The 15,971-nt window shown below is 39.4% G+C and overlaps 1 protein-coding gene across 2 annotated transcripts in view; it reads left to right on the top strand.

Moving 5' to 3' along the window:
• The window catches only part of LOC112227454 (procollagen-lysine,2-oxoglutarate 5-dioxygenase 2-like), a 154,710-nt gene extending 138,954 nt beyond the window's left edge, over positions 1 to 15,756 (top strand). For both annotated transcript variants that reach the window (XM_042308416.1, XM_042308415.1), the window contains 3 exons: positions 7,678 to 7,824; positions 12,408 to 12,533; positions 13,647 to 15,756. In XM_042308416.1, coding sequence (XP_042164350.1) covers positions 7,678 to 7,824; positions 12,408 to 12,533; positions 13,647 to 13,802 — 429 coding nt within the window. In that variant the 3' untranslated portion in view covers positions 13,803 to 15,756. The remainder of the gene's footprint in view (positions 1 to 7,677; positions 7,825 to 12,407; positions 12,534 to 13,646) is intronic.
• Positions 15,757 to 15,971: the final 215 nt, after the last annotated feature.

The raw sequence follows: 15,971 nt of genomic DNA, 5'->3' as shown, positions 1-15,971 counted from the left end.
GGTAAACACTAAGGGCCAGTAGTGTAGTGGAGGGTAAACACTAAGGGCCAGTAATGTAGTGGAGGGTAAACACTAAGGGCCAGTAGTGTAGTGGAGGGTTAACACTAAGGGCCAGTAGTGTAGTGGAGTAGTGGAGGATAAACACTAAGGGCCAGTAGTGTAGTGGTGTAGTGGAGGGTAAACACTGAGGGCCAGTGGTGTAGTGGAGGGTAAACACTAAGGGCCAGTAGTGTAGTGGAGGGTAAACACTAAGGGCCAGTGGTGTAGTGGAGGGTAAACACTAAGGGCCAGTGGTGTAGTGGTGTAGTGGAGGGTAAACACTAAGGGCCAGTAGTGTAGTGGAGGGTAAACACTAAGGGCCAGTAGTGGAGGGTAAACACTAAGGGCCAGTGGTGTAGTGGAGGGTAAACACTAAGGGCCAGTAGTGGAGGGTAAACACTAAGGGCCAGTAGTGTAGTGGAGGGTAAACACTAAGGGCCAGTGGTGTAGTGGAGGGTAAACACTAAGGGCCTGTAGTGGAGGGTAAACACTATGGGCCAGTAGTGTAGTGGAGGGTAAACACTAAGGGCTAGTAGTGTAGTGGAGGGTAAACACTAAGGGCCAGTAGTGGAGGGTAAACACTAAGGGCCAGTAGTGTAGTGGAGGTTAACACTAAGGGCCAGTAGTGTAGTGGAGGGTAAACACTAAGGGCCAGTAGTGTAGTGGAGGGTAAACACTAAGGGCCAGTAGTGTAGTGGTGTAGTGGAGGGTAAACACTGAGGGCCAGTGGTGTAGTGGAGGGTAAACACTAAGGGCCAGTAGTGGAGGGTAAACACTAAGGGCCAGTGGTGTAGTGGAGGGTAAACACTAAGGGCCAGTAGTGGAGGGTAAACACTAAGGGCCAGTAGTGTAGTGGAGGGTAAACACTAAGGGACAGTGGTGTAGTGGAGGGTAAACACTAAGGGCCAGTAGTTGAGGGTAAACACTAAGGGCCAGTAGTGTAGTGGAGGTTTAACACTAAGGGCCAGTAGTTTATTGGAGGGTAAACACTAAGGGCCAGTAGTGTAGTGGAGGGTAAACACAAGGGCCAGTAATGTAGTGGAGGGTAAACACTAAGGGCCAGTGGAGTAGTCGAGGATAAACACTAAGGGCCAGTAGTGTAGTGGTGTAGTGGTGTAGTGGAGGGTAAACACAAAGGGACATTAGTGTAGTGGTGTAGTGGAGGGTAAACACTAAGGGTCAGTGGTGTAGTGGAGGGTAAACACTGAGGGCCAGTGGTGTAGTGGAGGGTAAACACTAAGGGCCAGTAGTGTAGTGGAGGGTAAACACTAAGGGCCAGTTGTGTAGTGGAGGGTAAACACTAAGGGCCAGTGGTGTAGTGGTGTAGTGGAGGGTAAACACTAAGGGCCAGTAGTGTAGTGGAGGGTAAACACTAAGGGTCAGTTTGTAGTGGAGGGTTAACACTAAGGGTCATTGGTGCAGTGGAGGGTAAACACTAAGGGTCAGTGGTGTAGTGGAGGGTAAACACTAAGGGACAGTGGTGTAGTGGTGTAGTGGAGGGTAAACACTAAGGGCCAGTAGTGTAGTGGAGGGTTAACACTAAGGGCCAGTAGTGGAGGGTAAACACTAAGGGTCAGTGGTGTAGTTGTGTAGTGGAGGGTAAACACTAAGGGCCAGTTGTGTAGTGGAGGGTAAACACTAAGGGTCATTGGTGTAGCGGAGTAAACACTAAGACCAGTAGTGGAGGGTAAACACTAAGGGCCAGTAGTGTAGTGGAGGGTAAACACTAAGGGCCAGTGGTGTAGTGGAGGGTAAACACTAAGGGCCAGTAGTGTAGTGGTGTAGTGGAGGGTAAACACTAAGGGCCAGTGGTGTAGTGGAGGGTAAACACTAAGGGCCAGTGGGGTAGTGGAGGGTAAACACTAAGGGCCAGTAGTGTAGTGGAGGGTAAACACTAAGGGCCAGTGGTGTAGTGGAGGGTAAACACTAAGCACCAGTAGTGTAGTGGAGGGTTAACACTAAGGGTCAGTGGTGTAGTGGAGGGTAAACACTAAGGGCCAGTGGTGTAGTGGTGTAGTGGAGGGTAAACACTAAGGGCCAGTAGTGTAGTGGAGGGTAAACACTAAGGGCCAGTAGTGTAGTGGAGGGTAAACACTAAGGGCCAGTAGTGTAGTGGAGGGTTAACACTTAGGGTCAGTGGTGTAGTGGAGGGTAAACACTGAGGGCCAGTAGTGTAGTGGTGTAGTGGAGGGTAAACACTAAGGGTCCGTGGTGTAGTGGAGGGTAAACACTAAGGGCCAGTGGTGTAGTGGAGGGTAAACTCTAAGGGCCAGTAGTGTAGTGGAGGGTAAACACTAAGGGCCAGTGGTTTAGTTGTGTAGTGGAGGGTAAACACTAAGGGCCAGTAGTGTAGTGGAGGGTAAACAATAAGGGTCAGTGGTGTAGTGGAGGGTAAACACTAAGGGCCAGTAGTGTAGTGGAGGGTAAACACTAAGGGCCAGTGGTGTATTGGAGGGTAAACACTAAGGGCCAGTAGTGTAGTGGAGGGTAAACAATAAGGGTCAGTGGTGTAGTGGAGGGTAAACACTAAGGGCCAGTTGTGTAGTGGAGGGTAAACACTAAGGGCCAGTGGTGTATTGGAGGGTAAACACTAAGGGCCAGTAGTGTAGTGGAGGGTAAACACAAAGGGCCAGTAATGTAGTGGAGGGTAAACACTAAGGGCCAGTGGTGTAGTGGAGGATAAACACTAAGGGCCAGTAGTGTAGTGGTGTAGTGGTGTAGTGGAGGGTAAACACTAAGGGACATTAGTGTAGTGGTGTAGTGGAGGGTAAACACTAAGGGTCAGTGGTGTAGTGGAGGGTAAACACTAAGGGTCAGTGGTGTAGTGGAGGGTAAACACTGAGGGCCAGTGGTGTAGTGGAGGGTAAACACTAAGGGCCAGTAGTGTAGTGGAGGGTAAACACTAAGGGCCAGTTGTGTAGTGGAGGGTAAACACTAAGGGCCAGTGGTGTAGTGGTGTAGTGGAGGGTAAACACTAAGGGCCAGTAGTGTAGTGGAGGGTAAACACTAAGGGTCAGTTTGTAGTGGAGGGTTAACACTAAGGGTCAGTGGTGTAGTGGAGGGTAAACACTAAGGGCCAGTAGTGTAGTGGTGTAGTGGAGGGTAAACACTAAGGGCCAGTGGTGTAGTGGAGGGTAAACACTAAGGGCCAGTGGGGTAGTGGAGGGTAAACACTAAGGGCCAGTAGTGTAGTGAGTAAACACTAAGGGCCAGTGGTGTAGTGGAGGGTAAACACTAAGCACCAGTAGTGTAGTGGAGGGTTAACACTAAGGGTCAGTGGTGTAGTGGAGGGTAAACACTAAGGGCCAGTGGTGTAGTGGTGTAGTGGAGGGTAAACACTAAGGGCCAGTAGTGTAGTGGAGGGTAAACACTAAGGGCCAGTAGTGTAGTGGAGGGTAAACACTAAGGGCCAGTAGTGTAGTGGAGGGTTAACACTTAGGGTCAGTGGTGTAGTGGAGGGTAAACACTAAGGGCCAGTAGTGTAGTGGTGTAGTTTAGGGTAAACACTAAGGGTCCGTGGTGTAGTGGAGGGTAAACACTAAGGGCCAGTGGTGTAGTGGAGGGTAAACACTAAGGGCCAGTAGTGTAGTGGAGGGTAAACACTAAGGGCCAGTGGTTTAGTTGTGTAGTGGAGGGTAAACACTAAGGGCCAGTAGTGTAGTGGAGGGTAAACAATAAGGGTCAGTGGTGTAGTGGAGGGTAAACACTAAGGGCCAGTAGTGTAGTGGAGGGTAAACACTAAGGGCCAGTGGTGTAGTGGAGGGTAAACACTAAGGGCCAGTAGTGTAGTGGAGGGTAAACACAAGGGCCAGTAATGTAGTGGAGGGTAAACACTAAGGGCCAGTGGTGTAGTGGAGGATAAACACTAAGGGCCAGTAGTGTAGTGGTGTAGTGGTGTAGTGGAGGGTAAACACTAAGGGACATTAGTGTAGTGGTGTAGTGGAGGGTAAACACTAAGGGTCAGTGGTGTAGTGGAGGGTAAACACTAAGGGTCAGTGGTGTAGTGGAGGGTAAACACTGAGGGCCAGTGGTGTAGTGGAGGGTAAACACTAAGGGCCAGTAGTGTAGTGGAGGGTAAACACTAAGGGCCAGTTGTGTAGTGGAGGGTAAACACTAAGGGCCAGTGGTGTAGTGGTGTAGTGGAGGGTAAACACTAAGGGCCAGTAGTGTAGTGGAGGGTAAACACTAAGGGTCAGTTTGTAGTGGAGGGTTAACACTAAGGGACAGTGGTGTAGTGGAGGGTAAACACTAAGGGTCATTGGTGTAGTGGAGGGTAAACACTAAGGGTCAGTGGTGTAGTGGAGGGTAAACACTAAGGGACAGTGGTGTAGTGGTGTAGTGGAGGGTAAACACTAAGGGCCAGTAGTGTAGTGGAGGGTTAACACTAAGGGCCAGTAGTGGAGGGTAAACACTAAGGGTCAGTGGTGTAGTTGTGTAGTGGAGGGTAAACACTAAGGGCCAGTTGTGTAGTGGAGGGTAAACACTAAGGGTCATTGGTGTAGTGGAGGGTAAACACTAAGACCAGTAGTGGAGGGTAAACACTAAGGGCCAGTAGTGTAGTGGAGGGTAAACACTAAGGGCCAGTGGTGTAGTGGAGGGTAAACACTAAGGGCCAGTAGTGTAGTGGTGTAGTGGAGGGTAAACACTAAGGGCCAGTAGTGTAGTGGTGTAGTGGAGGGTAAACACTAAGGGCCAGTGATGTAGTGGAGGGTAAACACTAAGGGCCAGTAGTGTAGTGGAGGGTTAACACTAAGGGTCAGTGGTGTAGTGGAGGGTAAACACTAAGGGCCAGTAGTGTAGTGGAGGGTAAACACTAAGCACCAGTAGTGTAGTGGAGGGTTAACACTAAGGGTCAGTGGTGTAGTGGAGGGTAAACACTAAGGGCCAGTGGTGTAGTGGTGTAGTGGAGGGTAAACACTAAGGGCCAGTAGTGTAGTGGAGGGTAAACACTAAGGGCCAGTAGTGTAGTGGAGGGTAAACACTAAGGGCCAGTAGTGTAGTGGAGGGTTAACACTAAGGGTCAGTGGTGTAGTGGAGGGTAAACACTAAGGGCCAGTAGTGTAGTGGTGTAGTGGAGGGTAAACACTAAGGGTCAGTGGTGTAGTGGAGGGTAAACACTAAGGGCCAGTGGTGTAGTGGAGGGTAAACACTAAGGGCCAGTAGTGTAGTGGAGGGTAAACACTAAGGGCCAGTGGTTTAGTTGTGTAGTGGAGGGTAAACACTAAGGGCCAGTAGTGTAGTGGAGGGTAAACACTAAGGGTCAGTGGTGTAGTGGAGGGTAAACACTAAGGGCCAGTAGTGTAGTGGAGGGTAAACACTAAGGGCCAGTGGTGTAGTGGAGGGTAAACACTAAGGGCCAGTAGTGTAGTGGTGTAGTGGAGGGTAAACACTAAGGGCCAGTCGTGTAGTGGAGGGTAAACACTAAGGGCCAGTGGGGTAGTGGAGGGTAAACACTAAGGGCCAGTGGTGTAGTGGAGGGTAATCACTAAGCGCCAGTAGTGTAGTGGAGGGTTAACACTAAGGGTCAGTGGTGTAGTGGAGGGTAAACACTAAGGGCCAGTAGTGTAGTGGTGTAGTGGATGGTAAACACTAAGGACCAGTAGTGTAGTGGAGGGTAAACACTAAGGGCCAGTGGTGTAGTGGAGGGTAAACACTAAGGGCCAGTAGTGTAGTGGAGGGTAAACAATAAGGGTCAGTGGTGTAGTGGAGGGTAAACACTAAGGGCCAGTAGTGTAGTGGAGGGTAAACACTAAGGGCCAGTGGTGTATTGGAGGGTAAACACTAAGAGCCAGTGGTGTAGTGGAGGGTAAACACTAAGGGCCAGTAGTGCAGTGGAGGGTAAACACTAAGGGCCAGTAGTGTAGTGGTGTAGTGGAGGGTAAACACTAAGGGCCAGTGATGTAGTGGAGGGTAAACACTAAGGGCCAGTAGTGTAGTGGAGGGTTAACACTAAGGGTCAGTGGTGTAGTGGAGGGTAAACACTAAGGGCCAGTAGTGTAGTGGTGTAGTGGAGGGTAAACACTAAGGGTCAGTGGTGTAGTGGAGGGTAAACACTCAGGGCCAGTAGTGTAGTGGTGTAGTGGAGGGTAAACACTAAGGGCCAGTAGTGTAGTGGAGGGTAAACACAAAGGGTCAGTAGTGTAGTGAAGGGTAAACACTAAGGGCCAGTAGTGGAGGGTAAACACTAAGGGCCAGTGGTTTAGTTGTGTAGTGGAGGGTAAACACTAAGGGTCAGGTGTGTAGTGGTGTAGTGGAGGTAAACACTAAGGGCCAGTAGAGGAGGGTAAACACTAAGGGCCAGTAGTAGTGGTGTAGTGGAGGGTAAACACTAAGGGCCAGTAGAGGAGGGTAAACACTAAGGGCCAGTAGTGTAGTGGTGTAGTGGAGGGTAAACACTAAGGGCCAGTAGTGTAGTGGTGTAGTGGAGGGTAAACACTAAGGGCCAGTGGTGTAGTGGAGGGTAAACACTAAGGGCCAGTATTGTAGTGGAGGGTAAACACAGGTATAAACCGTGTACCCACTTTAGTTTCAGTGGGCTTTGCCTATACTCACTTCTTAACCCCTACTTGTGCTATGAAAGTAGTGCAGCTGAGGTTTACAATGTATCAGTCATGTAGTACAATAGAGAAATCATGGTCAAAGTAGCCTAACCAATCGCCAAGACAGTGAAATATATTCACCTGCGTGCAGCACACACACACAGCCTAGTTTCAGCTGAATATCATCTGCAGGCATTTAAGAGTGTTTCTGCTCTCAGCTGGTTCTGGCGTAAGCAGCTCACAGAAGAATGACATCGGTAGCCGGAAAGACTTTTCAACTTATATCTACCAGTAAATGCTATCTAAGGTAACAATGGGTATGGAAACCAGGCATTGATAAAGTTTATTCTGAAGTGTTGGTTAGTAGGCTATTTGTGATGCGCAATTGTCACCATGCTCTGTTTTCATCAGGGGCGAAGACTGTACATGGATGGGTCTGGGTGGACACAGGCCCACCCAATGGGGAGCCAGGCCCTGACAGGCCCACCCAATCAGATTGATGTTTGTTGTGAATTTAGACCATCATTTCAATTAAAAATAGCGTTTAAAATTAGAGTTTACTTCCACTTCTCCAGGCTCCACTACACCACTGCATAGGGCTGACGGAAAGACAGCAGTCACACACAGCATGATTTTAAAGGATAAGCAGTCCATAATCTCGGCCATAATGAGCCTATACACGTCTTAATCCCTACTGGTGCGTATCGAAGTAGTGTAGTGGAAGTATTCACACAACACAATTACACAACCATAATCTCGGCCATAATTTGCCTATACTCACGTCTTAATCCCTACTGGTGCGTATCGAAGTAGTGTAGTGGACGTATTCACACAACACAATAACACAACCATAAAGCATTGAGATCTCTGGTGAATTCTTAGCCTGTGGGTCATCAGGTTGGTGTCTGCTGAGTCAAGTCATTCATCGTCAAAGGGACCGGTTTAAACCCACCCACCACTCATCCCTCATCATCCCTCATCATCCCTCATCCCTAACCATCACCCTGGACACACAATCACACAGAAACAGAGGAGGACGAGGTTCTGGCTAATATGTTCCGTCGCTGTTCTCTTGTTTCCTGGTCTCTCTTCCAATCAGGACAAGCGGATCACCGGCGGCTATGAGACCGTGCCGACTGATGACATCCACATGAAGCAGATCGGTTACGATAAGGAGTGGCTACACTTCATCAGAGAGTTCATATCCCCCGTCACTCTCAAAGTCTTCTCCGGATACTACACCAAGGTATGCAATGATACAACTACTGTTAGATCATCTATTATATTATCTTACATAATCTATTAAATTACATCAACTATTATATTACATCAACTATTATATTACATCTATTATATTATATTACATCATCTATTATATTACATTCACCATTATATTACATCTATTATATTACATCTGTTTTATTACATCATCTATTATATTTTATCATCTATTATATTACATCATCTGTTATATTACATCATATTTTAAATAACATCAACTATTATATTACATCAACTATTCTATTATATCAACTGTTGTCTTACATAAAATATTATATTACATCAACTATTATATTACATATTCTATTATATTACATCTATTATGTTACATTACATCATCTATTATATTACATAATCTCTAATGTTGCATCATATTTTAAATAACTATTATTTTACGTCATCTATTATATTACATCAATTATAACAGATCAAATATATTTCATATTTGATTTAAAATGGTCTATTATACTACATCTATTATATTACATATATTATAACATATATTATATTACATAATATATTATATTACATCATCTATTATTTTACATCAATTATATTACACCTGTTATAATACATCATAAATTATATTACATATATTATTATTTCATAATATTTGATATTACATCAACTATTGTATTATATAAACTATTATATTACATCAACTATTATATCACAGATATTATATTACATCAACTATTATATTACTATTACATCAACTATTATATTACATCAAGTATTATATATTACATCGACTATATTACATTGACCATTATATTACATCAACTATTATATTACATCTATTATATTACACAAACTATTATATTATATCTATTATATTACATATATTATATTACATCAACTATTATAATACATGATCTATTATATTACATCAACTATTATATTGCCTCGACTATTATATTACATCAACTATTATATTACATATATTATATTACATCAACTAGTATATTACATATATTCTCATACATCACCTATTATATTACATCTATTATATTACATAATCTATTAAATTACATCTATTATATTACATAATCTATTATATTACATCAATTATATTACATTTATATTACATCTATTATATTACATCTGTTATATTACATCAACTATTATATTACATCAACTATTATATTACATCAACTATTATATTACATCATCTATTATATTATATATGTTATATTACATCTATTATATTACTTCTATTATATTACATCAACTATTATATTATATATATTATATTACATATATTATATTACATCAACTATTATATTACATGATCTATTATATTACATATATTATAATACATTATCTATTATATTACATGAAGTATAGTATTACATCAACTATTATATTACCTCAAATATTATATTACATATATTATATTACATCAACTATTATAATAGATATATTATATTACATCAACTATTATATTATATATATTATATTACATATATTATATTACATCAACTATTATATTACATGATCTATTATATTACATATATTATAATACATTATCTATTATATTACATGAAGTATAGTATTACATCAACTATTATATTACCTCGACTATTATATTACATCAACTATTATATTACATCTATTATATATCAACTATTATATTACATCAACTATTATATTACATCTATTATATATCAACTATTATATTACATCAACTATTATATTACATCAACTATTATATTACATCTATTATATATCAACTATTATATTACATCAACTATTATATTACATCAACTATTATATTACATCAACTTTTATTCTGCATCCACTATTCTATTACATCTATTATAGTACAGCAACTATTATATTACATCAAATATTATTAGATATTCTATTATAATACATCAACTATTATGTTATATTACATCTATTCTATTACATCATATTACATTCCATCATCTATTACATTACATCAACTGTTATATTGCATCATCTATTGTATTACGTAATATATTATAGTACATGTATTATATTACATTATCTATTACATTACATCATCTATTCTATTATATCAACTATTCAATTACATCATCTATTATATTACATGATCTATTATATTACATTATCTATTTCATTACATCATCTATTATATTACATCATCTATTATATTACATCATATATTATATTACATCATCTATTATATTACATTATCTATTATATTACATTATCTATTATATTACATCATCTATTATATTACATCATCTATTATATTACATTATCTATTTCATTACATCATCTATTATTTTACAACATATTTTAAATTTCATCATCTATTATATTACATCATATTAAATTCCATCAACTATTATATTAAATCAACTATTATATAACATAAAATATTATATTACATGTATCTTATTACATCTTTTATATTACATCAATTATAACAGATCATCAAATATATTTCATATTTTATTTGACAGGGTCTATTATATTACATCATCTATTATATTACATCAAATTACATCCACTATTATTTTACATCAACAATTTGTGTTTTCTTTATTTATTTGGTCAGGCCAGGGTGTGACATGGGTTTATTTTTTTAGATTGTGGCTTAGTGGGGTGTTCTAGAAAAGTCTATGGTTGCCTGAGGTGGTTCTCAATCAGAGGCAGGTGATTCTCGTTGTCTCTGATTGGGAACCATATTTAGGCAGCCATATTCTTTGAGTGTTTCGTGGGTGATTGTTCCTGTCTCTGTGTTTGTTTGCACCAGACAGGCTGTATAGGTTTTCACGTTACGTTTCTTGTTTTTTGTGTTGTTCGTGTTTTTTCGTCGTTAATTAAACATGTAAAAAATAATCAAAAATACCACGCTGCGTTTTGGTCCGCCTCTCTTTCACCCGAAGACAATCATCTATTATATTTAATATATTATATTACATCATATTTTATATTCCATCACATTTTAAATTACATAATCTATTACATTACATCATCTTATGTTACATCTATTGTAATATTATATATCATCTATTATATTACATAATCTATTACATTACATCATCATCTCATCTTATGTTACATCTATTGTAATATTATATATATATAATATTACATCAACTATTATATTACATCATATATTATATTACATCATATTTTATATTACATTATATATTTAATTACATCAACTATTATATTACATTAACTGTTACATCATCTATTATATTATATTACATCATCTATCATATATTAAATGACATCAACTATTACATTACGTCATATTTTATATTACATTATATATTTAATTACATTAACTATTATATTACATTAACTATTATATCAACTATTATATTACATCATCTATATTACATACACTATTATTCTACATAATCTATTATATTACATCTATTATTCTACATAATCTATTATATTACATCTATTATTCTACATAATCTATTATATTACATCTATTATTCTACATAATCTATTATATTACATCTATTATTCTACATAATCTATTATATTACATCTATTATTCTACATAATCTATTATATTACATCTATTATTCTACATAATCTATTATATTACATCTATTATTCTACATAATCTATTATATTACATCTATTATTCTACATAATCTATTATATTACATCTATTATTCTACATAATCTATTATATTACATCTATTATTCTACATAATCTATTATATTACATCTATTATTCTACATAATCTATTATATTACATCTATTATTCTACATAATCTATTATATTACATCAACTATTACGTTACATCAAGTATTATGTAAAAAAATATTATATTATGTAATTATTATATTACATCTATTATATTACTTCAACTATTATATTATCTATTATATTACATAATCTATTATACTACAAACTATTATATTATATAACTATTACATTACATCTATTATATTACATCTTCTGTTTTATTACATCATCTATTATATTACATCTATTATATTACTTCAACTTTACACTACATCTTTTATATTACATATTATATCTATTATTTTACATCTATTATATTACATCATCTGTTATAATATAAAATATGATGTACTATAATAGATATAATATAATAGATATAATATAATATATGTAATATAAAAGATGTAGTGTAATAGTTGATATAATATAATAGATGTAATAACAACTATTACACTACACCTTTTATTACATCTATTATATTATATATATTATATTACATCATCTGTTATATTACATCTATTATATTATATCAACTATTTCATTACATAATATATTATATTACATAATCTATTATATTGCCTTAACTATTACGTTAGCAGTGCATGATGATAATTGCGCATCACAAATAGCCTACTAACCAACATTCCAGACTAAACGTTTTAATCCCATCCAGATCTGTTGTACAATGTTTAATTGATTGTAGGTTGATCAGCAGATACTGCCTAAGAGATGGTGGATGACATGATGTCATTTTGGGTTTAACTTCACATAGGGATGATCTAAGAGATGTTGAAAGACATTTCTGTAAACGTGTGATTTGGGCTGTTCTCCACAGGGCTATGCAGTGATGAACTTCGTAGTGAAGTACACCCCCGGCAGACAGGCTTACCTGAGACCCCATCACGACTCCTCCACATTCACCATCAACGTTGCTCTCAACAGCAAAGGAACTGACTTCCAGGTAAATCATTGTTCTGAATGTCAAAACAGGAACTGACTCCCAGGTAAAACATTGTACTGAATGTCAAAACAGGAACTGACTTCCAGGTAAAACATTGTACTGAATGTCAAAACAGGAACTAACTTCCAGGTAAAACATTGTTCTGAATGTCAAAACAGGAACTGACATCCAGGTAAGACATTGTACTGAATGTCAAAACAAAAGTCAATTTATCTCATGTCCACAGTAGAGCACACAATGAAAATATACAGTTACACACAGATATTCACTGGGTGCTGTGTTCTCTCTCTCTCTCTCCCTCTCCCGTTCTCTCTCTCTCTCCCTCTCCCGTTCTCTCTCTCTCTCCCTCTCCTGTTCTCTCTCTCCCTCCCTCTCCCCTCCCGTTCTCTCTCTCCCTCTCCCGTTCTCTCTCTCCCTCCCTCTCCCGTTCTCTCTCTCTCTCTCCCCTCTCCCGTTCTCCCTCTCCGTTTCTCTCTCCCTCCCTCTCCCGTTCTCTCTCTCTCTCTCTCTCTCTCTCTCTCTCTCCCTCTCTCTCTCTCCTGTTCTCTCTCTCTCTCCCTCTCCCGTTCTCTCTCTCTCTCGCTCCCTCTCCCGTTCTCTTTCTCTCTCCCTCCTCTCCCGTTCTCTCTCTCTCCCTCTCCTCTCTCTCTCTCCCCTCTCTCCCTCTCCCGTTCTCTCTCTCTCTCCCTCTCCCGTTCTCTCTCTCTCTCTCCCTCTCCTCTCTCTCTCTCTCTCTCTCTCCCTCTCCCGTTCTCTCTCTCTCTCTCTCTCCTCTCCTCGTTCTCTCTCTCTCTCCCTCTCCCGTTCTCTCTCCCTCTCCCATCTCCCTCTCTCTCTCTCTCCCTCTCCCGTTCTCTCTCTCTCTCTCCCTCTCCTATTTCTCCCTCTCTCCCTCTCCCTCTCCCTCTCTCTCCCTCTCCCGTTCTCTCTCTCTCTCCCTCTCCCGTTCTCTCTCTCTCTCCCTCTCCCGTTCTCTCTCTCTCTCCCTCTCCCGTTCTCTCTCTCTCTCCCTCTCCCGTTCTTCTCTCTCTCCCTCTCCCGTTCTCTCTCTCCCTCTCCCGTTCTCTCTCTCCCTCTCCCGTTCTCTCTCTCCCTCTCCCGTTCTCTCTCCAGGGTGGCGGCTGTCGGTTCCACAGGTATAACTGCTCCGTAGATTCCCCTAGGAAGGGATGGAGTTTCATGCACCCAGGCCGTCTGACACACCTCCACGAAGGCCTGCCCACCACCAACGGAACACGCTACATCGCTGTCTCCTTCATCGACCCTTGAACCTTACACTCTACACTAGCATTTTATCAGGTTTAGTTTTTTTGTTTTCGTTGTTGTTTTTGTTGTTCATTTGATCTGGGATTTTTTTTGTCTTAATGATGCAGTGCCTTATTGATTTTGTCATCATGACATTTTACGGATGCAATTTACTGTACCCCCCCAAAAAAATCATGTTTTGTTGTTGTTGAAAAGAACAAAAGACTGCAAAGAAATTGTAGGAAAGGTCATGCCAGAGTCAGACAATCACCTTCATTTGAAACTCTCTGTCAAACAGAGAACAGAGTGCCTTAACATGATGACTGTAATTCACCATCTGCATTTCAGGTCAAATATAGTAGAGCCTTCATACTTCACATCACTCAGAGTTGAATCATTCTAATCAATTAGTCAGTTGACCCATACTCCTACCCAATTAATGAGTAATCCTACCCACAATCCTAATCAATTTGTCAGTAATCCCACCCATATTCCTGATAAATTTGTTAGTAATCCCACCCATAATCCTGAACAATTAGTCAGTAATCCCACCCATAATCCTGAACAATTAGTCAGTAATCCCACCCATAATCCTGAAAAATTAGTCAGTAATCCCACCCATAATCCTGAAAAATTAGTCAGTAATCCCACCCATAATCCTGAACAATTAGTCAGTAATCCCACCTATAATCCTGAACAATTAGTCAGTAATCCCACCCATAATCCTGAACAATTAGTCAGTAATCCCACCCATAATCCCGAACAATTAGTCAGTAATCCCACCCATAATCCCGATCAATTAGTCAGTAATCCCACCCATAATCCTGATACATTTGTCAGTAATCCCACCAATAATCCTGATACATTTGTCAGTAATCCCACCCATAATCCTGAACAATTAGTCAGTAATCCCACCCATAATCCTGAACAATTAGTCAGTAATCCCACCCATAATCCTGATACATTTGTCAGTAATCCCACCAATAATCCTGATACATTTGTCAGTAATCCCACCAATAATCCTGATACATTTGTCAGTAATCCCACCCATAATCCTGAACAATTAGTCAGTAATCCCACCCATAATCCTGATACATTAGTCAGTAATCCCACCCATAATCCTGAACAATTAGTCAGTAATCCCACCCATAATCCTGAACAATTAGTCAGTAATCCCACCCATAATCCTGAACAATTAGTTAGTAATCCCACCCATAATCCTGAACAATTAGTCAGTAATCCCACCCATAATCCTGAACAATTAGTCAGTAATCCCACCCATAATCCTGAACAATTAGTCAGTAATCCCACCCATAATCCTGATACATTTGTCAGTAATCCCACCCATAATCCTGAACAATTAGTCAGTAATCCCACCCATAATCCCGAACAATTAGTCAGTAATCCCACCCATAATCCTGATACATTTGTCAGTAATCCCACCCATAATCCTGATACATTTGTCAGTAATCCCACCAATAATCCTGATACATTTGTCAGTAATCCCACCCATAATCTAAAGGAAATATGTGTTTATGGTTATTCTGCCAACAGGCAGTTTGTTTGAACCATTTTAGATCGGTTACCTATTTGTATGGTTAACCTGTACTTTAAAGTGTAGTTTTAAAACCATTGTCCATCCATGTTCTGTCCACCCATTTTCAGAACATTGGGTTGCAGTTTGTTACCTGATGTTAGTACGACCGACATACCCAAAGAAATATATATTTTTTTTTTTGGCACACCAGATAAAAACATTAATTACAGCAGAATTTAATATGAATTCTGGTTGAATGAAGTTGGATATTGTCAAAAATGTTTTACTTGAAATGTTTTTTTTTTACATCGTAGGACAACATCACAGGAGATGTTTACTTTCTCTGAAAGTTGTTTGTGAATGAACTTTGAACCTCAGCCAGTTCAAGTGCTTAACTTATTGTGAAATGGATGGAACCGTAATAAAGTTGGAAAAAACAAACATGAATAGTGTTTGTTTTTTAAACTTCCATCAGTCACATTGTCCTTTGAGAAATGATCCCCATTGAAAGACTCAACCGTAGAGTAGGACGAGTTAAGAACAAAGCCTGACATTTTCCCCTTCTATTGTAAGATTAACGTCTATTATCTTGAAGCCATCCGTCAAAACCATTAAATTCTCCTTTTCTCTGCATTGTTTCAATAAAACCAATTTAA

This window comes from Oncorhynchus tshawytscha, linkage group LG29 (genome assembly GCF_018296145.1).
Source record: "Oncorhynchus tshawytscha isolate Ot180627B linkage group LG29, Otsh_v2.0, whole genome shotgun sequence".
Lineage (NCBI taxonomy): Eukaryota > Metazoa > Chordata > Actinopteri > Salmoniformes > Salmonidae > Oncorhynchus > Oncorhynchus tshawytscha.
The sequence above is the reverse complement of the archived record's forward strand: the minus strand, read 5'-3'. Positions and strand labels throughout refer to the sequence as shown.